Source organism: Oncorhynchus nerka, unplaced genomic scaffold (assembly GCF_034236695.1).
Source record: "Oncorhynchus nerka isolate Pitt River unplaced genomic scaffold, Oner_Uvic_2.0 unplaced_scaffold_810, whole genome shotgun sequence".
Classification (NCBI taxonomy): Eukaryota; Metazoa; Chordata; class Actinopteri; order Salmoniformes; family Salmonidae; genus Oncorhynchus; species Oncorhynchus nerka.
Window position 1 is genome coordinate 232,096 of NW_027040445.1, and position 14,263 is coordinate 246,358.

Below are 14,263 nucleotides of genomic sequence, written 5' to 3' on the forward strand. Positions count from 1 at the left end.
TAGTGTTGTCTTGTTGTCTTCAGTAGTGTGGTGTTGTCTTCAGTAGTGTGGTGTTGTCTTCAGTAGTGTGGTGTTGTCTTCAGTAGTGTTTGTCTTCTTGTCTTCAGTAGTGTGGTGTTGTCTTGTTGTCTTCAGTAGTGTGGTGTTGTCTTGTTGTCTTCAGTAGTGTGGTGTTGTCTTGTCTTCAGTAGTGTGGTGTTGTCTTCAGTAGTGTGGTGTTGTCTTGTTGTCTTCAGTAGTGTGGTGTTGTCTTGTCTTCAGTAGTTGTGTAGTGTGGTGTTGTCTTGTCTTCAGTAGTGTGGTGTTGTCTTCAGTAGTGGTGTTGTCTTGTTGTCTTCAGTAGTGTGGTGTTGTCTTGTTGTCTTCAGTAGTGTGGTGTTGTCTTGTTGTCTTCAGTAGTGTGGTGTTGTCTTGTTGTCTTCAGTAGTGTGGTGTTGTCTTGTTGTCTTCAGTAGTGTGGTGTTGTCTTCAGTAGTGTGGTGTTGTCTTGTTGTCTTCAGTAGTGTGGTGTTGTCTTGTTGTCTTCAGTAGTGTAGTGTTGTCTTGTTGTCTTCAGTAGTGTGGTGTTGTCTTGTTGTCTTCAGTAGTGTTGTCTTGTTGTCTTCAGTAGTGTATTTGTGGTTTGTTGTCTTCAGTAGTGTGGTGTTGTCTTGTTGTCTTCAGTAGTGTGTCTTGTTGTCAGTAGTGTGTGTTGTCTTGTTGTCTCAGTAGTGTGGTGTTGTCTTCAGTAGTGTGGTGTTGTCTTGTTGTCTTCAGTAGTGTGGTGTTGTCTTGTTGTCTTCAGTAGTGTGGTGTTGTCTTGTTGTCTTCAGTAGTGTGGTGTCTTTGTCTTCAGTCTTAGTGTGGTGTTGTCTTCAGTAGTGTGGTGTTGTCTTCAGTAGTGTGGTGGTGTTGTCTTGTTGTCTTCAGTAGTGTGGTGTTGTCTTGTTGTCTTCAGTAGTGTGGTGTTGTCTTGTTGTCTCAGTAGTGTGGTGTTGTCAGTAGTGTGGTGTTGTCTTCTTGTTGTCTTCAGTAGTGTGGTGTTGTCTTCAGTAGTGTGGTGTTGTCTTGTTGTCTTCAGTAGTGTGGTTGTTGTCTTCAGTAGTGTAGTGTTGTTGTCTTCAGTAGTGTGGTGTTGTCTTGTTGTCTTCAGTAGTGTGGTGTTGTCTTGTTGTCTTCAGTAGTGTGGTGTTGTCTTGTTGTCTTCAGTAGTGTGGTGTTGTCTTGTTGTCTTCAGTAGTGTGGTGTTGTCTTGTTGTCTTCAGTTGTTGTCTTCAGTAGTGTGGTGTTGTCTTGTTGTCTTCAGTAGTGTGGTGTCTTGTTGTCTTCAGTAGTGTGGTGTTGTCTCTTGTTGTCTTCAGTAGTGTGGTGTTGTCTTGTTGTCTTCAGTAGTGTGGTGTTGTCTGGTGTTGTCTTCAGTAGTGTCTTCAGTAGTGTGGTGTTGTCTTCAGTAGTGTGGTGTTGTCTTCAGTAGTGTGGTGTTGTCTTGTTGTCTTCAGTAGTGTGGTGTTGTCTTCAGTAGTGTGGTGTTGTCTTGTTGTCTTCAGTAGTGTGGTGTTGTCTTGTTGTCTTCAGTAGTGTGGTGTTGTCTTGTTGTCTCAGTAGTGTGGTGTTGTCTTCAGTAGTGTGGTGTTGTCTTCAGTAGTGTGGTGTTGTCTTGTTGTCTTCAGTAGTGTGTGTTGTCTTGTTGTCTTCAGTAGTGTGGTGTTGTCTTGTTGTCTTCAGTAGTGTGGTGTTGTCTTGTTGTCTTCAGTAGTGTGGTGTTGTCTTGTTGTCTTCAGTAGTGTGGTGTTGTCTTGTTGTCTTCAGTAGTGTGGTTGTTGTCTTCAGTAGTGTGGTGTTGTCTTGTTGTCTTCAGTAGTGTGGTGTCTTTGTCTTGTTGTCTTCAGTAGTGTGGTGTTGTCTTGTTGTCTTCAGTAGTGTAGTGTTGTCTTGTTGTCTTCAGTAGTGTGGTGTTGTCTTGTTGTCTTCAGTAGTGTGTGTGTTGTTGTCTTCAGTAGTGTGGTGTTGTCTTCAGTAGTGTGGTATTTGTCTTGTTGTCTTCAGTAGTGTGGTGTGTTGTCTTCAGTAGTGTGGTGTTGTCTTGTTGTCTTCAGTAGTGTGGTGTTGTCTTGTTGTCTTCAGTAGTGTCAGTGTCTTGTTGTCTTCAGTAGTGTGGTGTTGTCTGGTGTTGTCTTCAGTAGTGTAGTGTTGTCTTGTTGTCTTCAGTAGTGTGGTGTTGTCTTGTTGTCTTCAGTAGTGTGGTGTTGTCTTCAGTAGTGTGGTGTTGTCTTCAGTTGTCTTCAGTAGTGTGGTGTCTTGTTGTCTTCAGTAGTGGTGTTGTCTTGTTGTCTTCAGTAGTGGTGTCTTGTTGTCTTCAGTAGTGTGGTGTTGTCTTGTTGTCAGTAGTGTGGTGTTGTCTTGTTGTCTTCAGTAGTGTGTTGTCTTGTTGTCTTCAGTAGTGTGGTGTTGTCTTGTTGTCTTCAGTAGTGTGGTGTTGTCTTGTTGTCTTCAGTAGTGTGGTGTTGTCTTGTTGTCTTCAGTAGTGTGTTGTCTTGTTGTCTTCAGTAGTGTGGTGTTGTCTTGTTGTCTTCAGTAGTGTTGTTGTCTTCAGTAGTGTGGTGTTGTCTTGTTGTCTTCAGTAGTGTGGTGTTGTCTTGTTGTCTTCAGTAGTGTGGTGTTGTCTTGTTGTCTTCAGTAGTGTGGTGTTGTGTCTTCAGTAGTGTGGTGTTTGTTGTCTTCAGTAGTGTGTGTTGTCTTCAGTAGTGTGGTGTTGTCTTGTTGTCTTCAGTAGTGTGGTGTTGTCTTGTTGTCTTCAGTAGTGTGGGTTGTCTTGTTGTCTTCAGTAGTGTGGTGTTGTCTTCAGTAGTGTAGTGTTGTCTTGTTGTCTTCAGTAGTGTGGTGTTGTCTTGTTGTCTTCAGTAGTGTGGTGTTGTCTTGTTGTCTTCAGTAGTGTGGTGTTGTCTTGTTGTCTTCAGTAGTGTAGTGTTGTCTTGTGTCAGTAGTGTGTGTCTTCAGTAGTGTGTGGTGTTGTCTTGTTGTCTTCAGTAGTGTGGTGTTGTCTTGTTGTCTTCAGTAGTGTGGTGTTGTCTTGTTGTCTTCAGTAGTGTGGTGTTGTCTTGTTGTCTTCAGTAGTGTGGTGTTGTCTTGTTGTCTTCAGTAGTGTGGTGTTGTCTTGTTGTTCAGTAGTGTGGTGTTGTCTTGTTGTCTTCAGTAGTGTAGTGTTGTCTTGTTGTTCAGTAGTAGTGTGGTGTTGTCTTGTTGTCTTCAGTAGTGTGGTGTTGTCTTGTTGTCAGTAGTGTGGTGTTGTCTTCAGTAGTGTGGTGTTGTCTTGTTGTCTTCAGTAGTGTGGTGTTGTCTTGTTGTCTTCAGTAGTGTGGTGTTGTCTTGTTGTCTTCAGTAGTGTGGTGTTGTCTTGTTGTCTTCAGTAGTGTCTTCAGTAGTGTGTGTGTTGTCTTCAGTAGTGTGGTGTTGTCTTGTTGTCTTCAGTAGTGTGGTGTTGTCTTGTTGTCTTCAGTAGTGTGTTGTGTTGTCTTGTTGTCTTCAGTAGTGTAGTGTTGTCTTGTTGTCTTCAGTAGTGTGGTCTTGTTGTCTTCAGTAGTGTGGTGTTGTCTTGTTGTCTTCAGTAGTGTGTGTTGTCTTGTTGTCTTCAGTAGTGTGGTGTTGTCTTGTTGTCTTCAGTAGTGTGGTGTTGTCTTGTTGTCTTCAGTAGTGTGGTGTTGTCTTGTTGTCTTCAGTAGTGTGGTGTTGTCTTGTTGTCTTCAGTAGTGTGGTGTTGTCTTGTTGTCTTCAGTAGTGTGGTGTTGTCTTGTTGTCTTCAGTAGTGTGGTGTTGTCTTGTTGTCTTCAGTAGTGTGGTGTTGTCTTGTTGTTGTCTTGTTGTCTTCAGTAGTGTGGTGTTGTCTTGTTGTCTTCAGTAGTGTTGTCTTGTTGTCTTCAGTAGTGTGGTGTTGTGTTGTCTTCTTGTTGTCTTCAGTAGTGTGGTGTTGTCTTCAGTAGTGTGTGTTGTCTTGTTGTCTTCAGTAGTGTGGTGTTGTCTTGTTGTCTTCAGTAGTGTGGTGTTGTCTTCAGTAGTGTGGTGTTGTCTTGTTGTCTTCAGTAGTGTGGTGTTGTCTTGTTGTCTTCAGTAGTGTGGTGTTGTCTTGTTGTCTTCAGTAGTGTGTGGTGTTGTCTTGTTGTCTTCAGTAGTGTGGTGTTGTCTTGTTGTCTTCAGTAGTGTGGTGTTGTCTTGTTGTCTTCAGTAGTGTGGTGTTGTCTTGTTGTCTTCAGTAGTGTGGTGTTGTCTTGTTGTCTTCAGTAGTGTGGTGTTGTCTTCAGTAGTGTGGTGTTGTCTTGTTGTCTTCAGTAGTGTGTGTGTCTTGTCTTAGTGTTGTCTTGTTGTCTTCAGTAGTGTGGTGTTGTCTTGTTGTCTTCAGTAGTGTGGTGTTGTCTTGTTGTCTTCAGTAGTGTGGTGTTGTCTTGTTGTCTTCAGTAGTGTGGTGTTGTCTTGTTGTCTTCAGTAGTGTGGTGTTGTCTTGTTGTCTTCAGTAGTGTGGTGTTGTCTTGTTGTCTTCAGTAGTGTGGTGTTGTCTTGTTGTCTTCAGTAGTGTGGTGTTGTCTTCAGTAGTGTAGTGTTGTCTTGTTGTCTTCAGTAGTGTGGTGTTGTCTTGTTGTCTTCAGTAGTGTAGTGTTGTCTTGTTGTCTTCAGTAGTGTCTTGTTGTCTTCAGTAGTGTGGTGTTGTCTTGTTGTCTTCAGTAGTGTGGTGTTGTCTTGTTGTCTTCAGTAGTGTGGTGTTGTCTTGTTGTCTTCAGTAGTGTGGTGTTGTCTTGTTGTCTTCAGTAGTGTAGTGTTGTCTTGTTGTCTTCAGTAGTGTGGTGTTGTCTTGTTGTCTTCAGTAGTGTGGTGTTGTCTTCAGTCAGTAGTGGTGTTGTCTTGTTGTCAGTAGTGTGTGTGTTGTCTTCTTGTTGTCTTTAGTGTGGTGTTGTCTTCAGTAGTGTGTGTTGTCTTGTTGTCAGTAGTGTAGTGTTGTCTTGTTGTCTTCAGTAGTGTGTGTTGTGTTGTCTTGTTGTCTTCAGTAGTGTGGTGTTGTCTTGTTGTCTTCAGTAGTGTGGTGTTGTCTTGTTGTCTTCAGTAGTGTGGTTGTCTTGTTGTTCAGTAGTGTGGTGTTGTCTTGTTGTCTTCAGTAGTGTGGTGTTGTCTCAGTAGTGTTGTCTTGTTGTCTTCAGTAGTGTGGTGTTGTCTTCAGTAGTGTGGTGTTGTCTTCAGTAGTGTGGTGTTGTCTTGTTGTCTTCAGTAGTGTGGTGTTGTCTTCAGTAGTGTGGTGTTGTCTTGTTGTCTTCAGTAGTGTGGTGTTGTCTTGTTGTCTTCAGTAGTGTGGTGTTGTCTTGTTGTCTTCAGTAGTGTGGTGTTGTCTTGTTGTCTTCAGTAGTGTGTGTTGTCTTGTTGTCTTCAGTAGTGTGGTGTTGTCTTGTTGTCTTCAGTAGTGTGTGTTGTCTTGTTGTCTTCAGTAGTGTGGTGTTGTCTTGTTGTCTTCAGTAGTGTGGTGTTGTCTTGTTGTCTTCAGTAGTGTTGTCTTGTTGTCTTCAGTAGTGTGGTGTTGTCTTGTTGTCTTCAGTAGTGTGGTGTTGTCTTGTTGTCTTCAGTAGTGTGGTGTTGTCTTCAGTAGTTGTCTTGTTGTCTTCAGTAGTGTGTTGTCTTGTTGTCTTCAGTAGTGTGGTGTTGTCTCAGTAGTGTGGTGTTGTCTTGTTGTCTTCAGTAGTGTGGTGTTGTCTTGTTGTCTTCAGTAGTGTGGTGTTGTCTTGTTGTCTTCAGTAGTGTGGTGTTGTCTTGTTGTCTTCAGTAGTGTGTTGTGTTGTCTTCAGTAGTGTGGTGTTGTCTTCAGTAGTGTGTGTTGTCTTGTTGTCTTCAGTAGTGTGGTGTTGTCTTGTTGTCTTCAGTAGTGTGGTGTTGTCTTGTTGTCTTCAGTAGTGTGGTGTTGTCTTGTTGTCTTCAGTAGTGTGGTGTTGTCTTGTTGTCTTCAGTAGTGTGGTGTTGTCTTGTTGTCTTCAGTAGTGTGGTGTTGTCTTGTTGTCTTCAGTAGTGTAGTGTTGTCTTGTTGTCTTCAGTAGTGGTGTTGTCTTGTTGTCTTCAGTAGTGTGGTGTTGTCTTGTTGTCTTCAGTAGTGTGGTGTCTTCAGTAGTGTGGTGTTGTCTTGTTGTCTTCAGTAGTGTGGTGTTGTCTTGTTGTCTTCAGTAGTGTGGTGTGTCAGTAGTGTAGTGTTGTTGTCTTCAGTAGTGTGGTGTTGTCTTGTTGTCTTCAGTAGTGTGGTGTTGTCTTGTTGTAGTGTTGTCTTGTTGTCTTCAGTAGTGTGGTGTTGTCTTGTTGTCTTCAGTAGTGTGGTGTTGTGTTGTCTTCAGTAGTGTGGTGTTGTCTTGTTGTCTTCAGTAGTGTGGTGTTGTCTTGTTGTCTTCAGTAGTGTGGTGTTGTCTTGTTGTCTTCAGTAGTGTGGTGTCTTGTTGTCTTCAGTAGTGGTCTTGTTGTCTTCAGTAGTGTGGTGTCTTCAGTAGTCTTGTTGTCTTCAGTAGTGTGGTGTTGTCTTGTTGTCTTCAGTAGTGTGGTGTTGTCTTGTTGTCTTCAGTAGTGTGGTGTTGTCTTGTTGTCTTCAGTAGTGTGGTGTTGTCTTGTTGTCTTCAGTAGTGTGGTGTTGTCAGTAGTGTGGTGTTGTCTTCAGTAGTGTGGTGTTGTCTTGTTGTCTTCAGTAGTGTGGTGTTGTCTTGTTGTCTTCAGTAGTGTGGTGTTGTCTTGTTGTCTTCAGTAGTGTGGTGTTGTCTTGTTGTCTGTCAGTAGTGTGGTGTTGTCTTGTTGTCTTCAGTAGTGTGGTGTTGTCTTGTTGTCTTCAGTAGTGTGGTGTTGTCTTGTTGTCTTCAGTAGTGTGTGTTGTCTTGTTGTCTTCAGTAGTGTGGTGTTGTCTTCAGTAGTGTGGTGTTGTCTTGTTGTCTTCAGTAGTGTGGTGTTGTCTTGTTGTCTTCAGTAGTGTGGTGTTGTCTTGTTGTCTTCAGTAGTGTGTTGTCTTGTTGTCTTCAGTAGTGTGGTGTTGTCTTGTTGTCTTCAGTAGTGTGGTGTTGTCTTGTTGTCTTCAGTAGTGTGGTGTTGTCTTGTTGTCTTCAGTAGTGTGGTGTTGTCTTGTTGTCTTCAGTAGTGTGGTGTTGTCTTGTTGTCTTCAGTAGTGTGGTGTTGTCTTGTTGTCTTCAGTAGTGTAGTGTTGTCTTGTTGTCTTCAGTAGTGTGGTGTTGTCTTGTTGTCTTCAGTAGTGTGGTGTTGTCTTGTTGTCTTCAGTAGTGTGGTGTTGTCTTGTTGTCTTCAGTAGTGTGGTGTTGTCTTGTTGTCTTCAGTAGTGTGGTGTTGTCTTGTTGTCTTCAGTAGTGTGGTGTTGTCTTGTTGTCTTCAGTAGTGTGGTGTTGTCTTCAGTAGTGTAGTGTTGTCTTCAGTAGTGTGGTGTTGTCTTGTTGTCTTCAGTAGTGTGGTGTTGTCTTCAGTAGTGTGGTGTTGTCTTGTTGTCTTCAGTAGTGTGGTGTTGTCTTGTCTTCAGTAGTGTGGTGTTGTCTTGTTGTCTTCAGTAGTGTGGTGTTGTCTTGTTGTCTTCAGTAGTGTGGTGTTGTCTTGTTGTCTTCAGTAGTGTGGTGTTGTCTTGTTGTCTTCAGTAGTGTGGTGTTGTCTTGTTGTCTTCAGTAGTGTGGTGTTGTCTTGTTGTCTTCAGTAGTGTGGTGTTGTCTTGTTGTCTTCAGTAGTGTAGTGTTGTCTTGTTGTCTTCAGTAGTGTAGTGTTGTCTTGTTGTCTTCAGTAGTGTGGTGTTGTCTTGTTGTCTTCAGTAGTGTGGTGTTGTCTTCAGTAGTGTGGTGTTGTCTTGTTGTCTTCAGTAGTGTGGTGTTGTCTTGTTGTCTTCAGTAGTGTGGTGTTGTCTTGTTGTCTTCAGTAGTGTGGTGTTGTCTTGTTGTCTTCAGTAGTGTGGTGTTGTCTTCAGTAGTGTGGTGTTGTCTTGTTGTCTTCAGTAGTGTGGTGTTGTCTTGTTGTCTTCAGTAGTGTGGTGTTGTCTTGTTGTCTTCAGTAGTGTGGTGTTGTCTTGTTGTCTTCAGTAGTGTGGTGTTGTCTTGTTGTCTTCAGTAGTGTGGTGTTGTCTTGTTGTCTTCAGTAGTGTAGTGTTGTCTTGTCTTCAGTAGTGTGGTGTTGTCTTGTTGTCTTCAGTAGTGTGGTGTTGTCTTCAGTAGTGTGGTGTTGTCTTGTTGTCTTCAGTAGTGTGGTGTTGTCTTGTATTCAGTAGTGTGGTGTTGTCTTCAGTAGTGTGGTGTTGTCTTGTTGTCTTCAGTAGTGTGGTGTTGTCTTGTTGTCTTCTGGTGTTGTCTTGTTGTCTTCAGTGGTGTTGTGTTGTCTTCAGTAGTGTGGTGTTGTCTTCAGTAGTGTGGTGTTGTCTTCAGTAGTGTGGTGTTGTCTTCAGTAGTGTTGTCTTGTTGTCTTCAGTAGTGTGGTGTTGTCTTCAGTAGTGTGGTGTTGTCTTGTTGTCTTCAGTAGTGTGGTGTTGTCTTCAGTAGTGTGGTGTTGTCTTGTTGTCTTCAGTAGTGTGGTGTTGTCTTCAGTAGTGTGGTGTTGTCTTGTTGTCTTCAGTAGTGTGGTGTTGTCTTCAGTAGTGTGGTGTTGTCTTGTTGTCTTCAGTAGTGTGGTGTTGTCTTGTTGTCTTCAGTAGTGTGGTGTTGTCTTCAGTAGTGTAGTGTTGTCTTGTTGTCTTCAGTAGTGTGGTGTTGTCTTCAGTAGTGTGGTGTTGTCTTGTTGTCTTCAGTAGTGTGGTGTTGTCTTGTTGTCTTCAGTAGTGTGGTGTTGTCTTGTTGTCTTCAGTAGTGTGGTGTTGTCTTGTTGTCTTCAGTAGTGTGGTGTTGTCTTGTTGTCTTCAGTAGTGTGGTGTTGTCTTCAGTAGTGTGGTGTTGTCTTGTTGTCTTCAGTAGTGTGGTGTTGTCTTGTTGTCTTCAGTAGTGTGGTGTTGTCTTGTTGTCTTCAGTAGTGTGGTGTTGTCTTGTTGTCTTCAGTAGTGTGGTGTTGTCTTGTTGTCTTCAGTAGTGTGGTGTTGTCTTGTTGTCTTCAGTAGTGTGGTGTGTCTTGTTGTCTTCAGTAGTGTGTGTTGTCTTGTCTTCAGTAGTGTGGTGTTGTCTTGTTGTCTTCAGTAGTGTGGTGTTGTCTTCAGTAGTGTGGTGTTGTCTTGTTGTCTTCAGTAGTGTAGTGTTGTCTTCAGTAGTGTGGTGTTGTCTTGTTGTCTTCAGTAGTGTGGTGTTGTCTTGTTGTCTTCAGTAGTGTGGTGTTGTCTTGTTGTCTTCAGTAGTGTGGTGTTGTCTTGTTGTCTTCAGTAGTGTGGTGTTGTCTTGTTGTCTTCAGTAGTGTGGTGTTGTCTTGTTGTCTTCAGTAGTGTGGTGTTGTCTTGTTGTCTTCAGTAGTGTGGTGTTGTCTTGTTGTCTTCAGTTGTGTAGTGTTGTCTTGTTGTCTTCAGTAGTGTGGTGTTGTCTTGTTGTCTTCAGTAGTGTGGTGTTGTCTTCAGTAGTGTGGTGTTGTCTTCAGTAGTGTGGTGTTGTCTTCAGTAGTGTGGTGTTGTCTTGTTGTCTTCAGTAGTGTGGTGTTGTCTTGTTGTCTTCAGTAGTGTGGTGTTGTCTTGTTGTCTTCAGTAGTGTGGTGTTGTCTTGTTGTCTTCAGTAGTGTGGTGTTGTCTTGTTGTCTTCAGTAGTGTGGTGTTGTCTTGTTGTCTTCAGTAGTGTGGTGTTGTCTTGTTGTCTTCAGTAGTGTGGTGTTGTCTTGTTGTCTTCAGTAGTGTGGTGTTGTCTTCAGTAGTGTGGTGTTGTCTTGTTGTCTTCAGTAGTGTGGTGTTGTCTTGTTGTCTTCAGTAGTGTGGTGTTGTCTTGTTGTCTTCAGTAGTGTGTGGTGTTGTCTTGTTGTCTTCAGTAGTGTGGTGTTGTCTTGTTGTCTTCAGTAGTGTGGTGTTGTCTTGTTGTCTTCAGTAGTGTGGTGTTGTCTTGTTGTCTTCAGTAGTGTGGTGTTGTCTTCAGTAGTGTGGTGTTGTCTTGTTGTCTTCTTGTTGTCTTCAGTAGTGTGGTTGTCTTGTTGTCTTCAGTAGTGTGGTGTTGTCTAGTGTTGTCTTCAGTAGTGTTGTCTTGTTGTCTTCAGTAGTGTGGTGTCTTCAGTAGTGTGGTGTTGTCTTGTTGTCTTCAGTAGTGTGGTGTTGTCTTCAGTAGTGTGGTGTTGTCTTGTTGTCTTCAGTAGTGTGGTGTTGTCTTGTTGTCTTCAGTGTGGTGTTGTCTTGTTGTCTTCAGTAGTGTGGTGTTGTCTTCAGTAGTGTGGTGTTGTCTTGTTGTCTTCAGTAGTGTGGTGTTGTCTTGTTGTCTTCAGTAGTGTAGTGTTGGTGTTGTCTTGTTGTCTTCAGTAGTGTGGTGTTGTCTTGTTGTAGTGTGGTGTTGTCTTGTTGTCTTCAGTAGTGTGGTGTTGTCTTGTTGTCTTCAGTAGTGTGGTGTTGTCTTGTTGTCTTCAGTAGTGTGGTGTTGTCTTGTTGTCTTCAGTAGTGTGGTGTTGTCTTGTTGTCTTCAGTAGTGTGGTTGTCTTGTTGTCTTCAGTAGTGTGGTGTTGTCTTGTTGTCTTCAGTAGTGTGGTGTTGTCTTGTTGTCTTCAGTAGTGTGGTGTTGTCTTGTTGTCTTCAGTAGTGTGGTGTTGTCTTGTTGTCTTCAGTAGTGTGGTGTTGTCTTGTTGTCTTCAGTAGTGTGGTGTTGTCTTGTTGTCTTCAGTAGTGTGGTGTTGTCTTGTTGTCTTCAGTAGTGTAGTGTTGTCTTGTTGTCTTCAGTAGTGTGGTGTTGTCTTGTTGTCTTCAGTAGTGTGGTGTTGTCTTCAGTAGTGTGGTGTTGTCTTGTTGTCTTCAGTAGTGTAGTGTTGTCTTGTCTTCAGTAGTGTGGTGTTGTCTTGTTGTCTTCAGTAGTGTGGTGTTGTCTTGTTGTCTTCAGTAGTGTGGTGTTGTCTTGTTGTCTTCAGTAGTGTGGTGTTGTCTTGTTGTCTTCAGTAGTGTGGTGTTGTCTTGTTGTCTTCAGTAGTGTGGTGTTGTCTTGTTGTCTTCAGTAGTGTGGTGTTGTCTTCAGTAGTGTGGTCTTGTCTTCAGTAGTGTGGTGTTGTCTTGTCTTCAGTAGTGTAGTGTTGTCTTGTTGTCTTCAGTAGTGTGGTGTTGTCTTGTTGTCTTCAGTAGTGTGTTGTTGTCTTCAGTAGTGTGGTGTTGTCTTCAGTAGTGTGGTGTTGTCTTCAGTAGTGTGGTGTTGTCTTGTTGTCTTCAGTAGTGTGGTGTTGTCTTGTTGTCTTCAGTAGTGTGGTGTTGTCTTGTTGTCTTCAGTAGTGTGGTGTTGTCTTCAGTAGTGTGGTGTTGTCTTGTTGTCTTCAGTAGTGTGGTGTTGTCTTGTTGTCTTCAGTAGTGTGGTGTTGTCTTGTTGTCTTCAGTAGTGTGGTGTTGTCTTGTTGTCTTCAGTAGTGTGGTGTTGTCTTGTTGTCTTCAGTAGTGTGGTGTTGTCTTGTTGTCTTCAGTAGTGTGGTGTTGTCTTGTCTTCAGTAGTGTGGTGTTGTCTTGTTGTCTTCAGTAGTGTGGTGTTGTCTTCAGTAGTGTGGTGTTGTCTTGTTGTCTTCAGTAGTGTAGTGTTGTCTTGTTGTCTTCAGTAGTGTGGTGTTGTCTTGTTGTCTTCAGTAGTGTGGTGTTGTCTTGTTGTCTTCAGTAGTGTGGTGTTGTCTTGTTGTCTTCAGTAGTGTGGTGTTGTCTTGTTGTCTTCAGTAGTGTGGTGTTGTCTTGTTGTCTTCAGTAGTGTAGTGTTGTCTTCAGTAGTGTGGTGTTGTCTTGTTGTCTTCAGTAGTGTGGTGTTGTCTTCAGTAGTGTGGTGTTGTCTTCAGTAGTGTGGTGTTGTCTTCAGTAGTGTGGTGTTGTCTTCAGTAGTGTGGTGTTGTCTTGTTGTCTTCAGTAGTGTGGTGTTGTCTTCAGTAGTGTGGTGTTGTCTTGTTGTCTTCAGTAGTAGTGTTGTGTTGTCTTCAGTAGTGTGGTGTTGTCTTGTTGTCTTCAGTAGTGTGGTGTTGTCTTGTTGTCTTCAGTAGTAGTGTTGTCTTGTTGTCTTCAGTAGTGTGGTGTTGTCTTCAGTAGTGTGGTGTTGTCTTGTTGTCTTCAGTAGTGTGGTGTTGTCTTGTTGTCTTCAGTAGTGTGGTGTTGTCTTCAGTAGTGTAGTGTTGTCTTGTTGTCTTCAGTAGTGTGGTGTTGTCTTCAGTAGTGTGGTGTTGTCTTGTTGTCTTCAGTAGTGTGGTGTTGTCTTGTTGTCTTCAGTAGTGTGGTGTTGTCTTGTTGTCTTCAGTAGTGTGGTGTTGTCTTGTTGTCTTCAGTAGTGTGGTGTTGTCTTGTTGTCTTCAGTAGTGTGGTGTTGTCTTCAGTAGTGTGGTGTTGTCTTGTTGTCTTCAGTAGTGTGGTGTTGTCTTGTTGTCTTCAGTAGTGTGGTGTTGTCTTGTTGTCTTCAGTAGTGTGGTGTTGTCTTGTTGTCTTCAGTAGTGTGGTGTTGTCTTGTTGTCTTCAGTAGTGTGGTGTTGTCTTGTTGTCTTCAGTAGTGTGTCTTGTTGTCTTCAGTAGTGTGGTGTTGTCTTGTTGTCTTCAGTAGTGTGGTGTTGTCTTGTTGTCTTCAGTAGTGTAGTGTTGTCTTGTTGTCTTCAGTAGTGTGTTGTGTTGTCTTGTTGTCTTCAGTAGTGTGGTGTTGTCTTGTTGTCTTCAGTAGTGTGGTGTTGTCTTGTTGTCTTCAGTAGTGTAGTGTTGTCTTGTTGTCTTCAGTAGTGTGGTGTTGTCTTGTTGTCTTCAGTAGTGTAGTGTTGTCTTGTTGTCTTCAGTAGTGTGGTGTTGTCTTCAGTAGTGTGGTGTTGTCTTCAGTAGTGTAGTGTTGTCTTGTTGTCTTCAGTAGTGTGGTGTTGTCTTGTTGTCTTCAGTAGTGTGGTGTTGTCTTCAGTAGTGTGGTGTTGTCTTCAGTAGTGTGGTGTTGTCTTGTTGTCTTCAGTAGTGTGGTGTTGTCTTGTTGTCTTCAGTAGTGTGGTGTTGTCTTGTTGTCTTCAGTAGTGTGGTGTTGTCTTGTTGTCTTCAGTAGTGTGGTGTTGTCTTGTTGTCTTCAGTAGTGTGGTGTTGTCTTGTTGTCTTCAGTAGTGTGGTGTTGTCTTGTTGTCTTCAGTAGTGTGGTGTTGTCTTGTTGTCTTCAGTAGTGTAGTGTTGTCTTGTTGTCTTCAGTAGTGTGGTGTTGTCTTGTTGTCTTCAGTAGTGTGGTGTTGTCTTCAAAACTTTTCTCCAGGTGGATGGAGGTGATCCGTAGTGCTACCTGTCTGTCTCTAACCTGTCTGTCTGTCTGTCTCCAGGTGGATGGAGGTGATCCGTAGTGCTACCTGTCTGTCTCTAACCTGTCTGTCTGTCTCCAGGTGGATGGAGGTGATCCGTAGTGCTACCTGTCTGTCTCTAACCTGTCTGTCTGTCTCCAGGTGGATGGAGGTGATCCGTAGTGCTACCTGTTAAGCTAGTCGACCCCTCCTGAGCCAGAGGAAGGATCCTTACTGACCACGGAGCCAGTGAGGACTAGGAGGACACTGACCAACCCTCTTCTAGACGGCTCCTTCCTGTCCTTTAGACCTCTTCTAGACGGCTCCTTCCTGTCCTTTAGGCCTCTTCTAGACGGTTCCTTCCTGTCCTTTAGGCCTCTTCTAGACGGCTCCTTCGTGCCCTGTAGGCCTCTTCTAGACGGCTCCTTCCTGCCCTGTAGGCCTCTTCTAGACGGCTCCTTCCTGCCCTGTAGTCCTCTTCTAGACGGCTCCTTCCTGCCCTGTAGGCCTCTTCTAGTGTGGTGCTCCTTCCCTGTCTTTAGGCCTCTTCTAGACGGCTCCTTCCTGCCCAGTAGTTTAGGTCTTCAGTAGACGGCTCCTTCCTGCCTTTAGGCCTCTTCTGTCTGTCCTTCCTGCCCTTTAGGCCTCTTCTAGACGGCTCCTTCCTGCCCTTTAGGCCTCTTCTAGACGGCTCCTTCCTGTCCTTTAGGCCTCTTCTAGACGGCTCCTTCCTGTCCCTGTAGGCCTCTCTTCAGTACGGCTCCTTCCTGTCCTTTAGACCTCTTCTAGACGGCTCCTTCCTGCCCTTTAGGCCTCTTCTAGACGGCTCCTTCCTGCCCTTAGGCCTCTTCTAGACGGCTCCTTCCTGTCCTTTAGGCCTCTTCTAGACGGCTCCTTCCTGCCCTGTAGACCTCTTCTAGACGGCTCCTTCCTGTCCTTTAGGCATCTTCTAGACGGCTCCTTC

General features: G+C 43.6%; 1 protein-coding gene across 2 annotated transcripts in view; it reads left to right on the plus strand.

Annotated features, from left to right (window-relative positions):
* The window catches only part of LOC135571071 (FERM, ARHGEF and pleckstrin domain-containing protein 1-like), a 54,420-nt gene extending 40,611 nt beyond the window's left edge, over positions 1 to 13,809 (plus strand). Inside the window, exon 11 of one of the 2 annotated variants that reach the window (XM_065016878.1) lies at positions 13,462 to 13,809. In XM_065016878.1, the coding sequence (XP_064872950.1) occupies positions 13,462 to 13,495 (34 nt within the window). In that variant the 3' untranslated portion in view covers positions 13,496 to 13,809. The other variant, XM_065016877.1, reaches the window with a different exon arrangement.
* Positions 13,810 to 14,263: the final 454 nt, after the last annotated feature.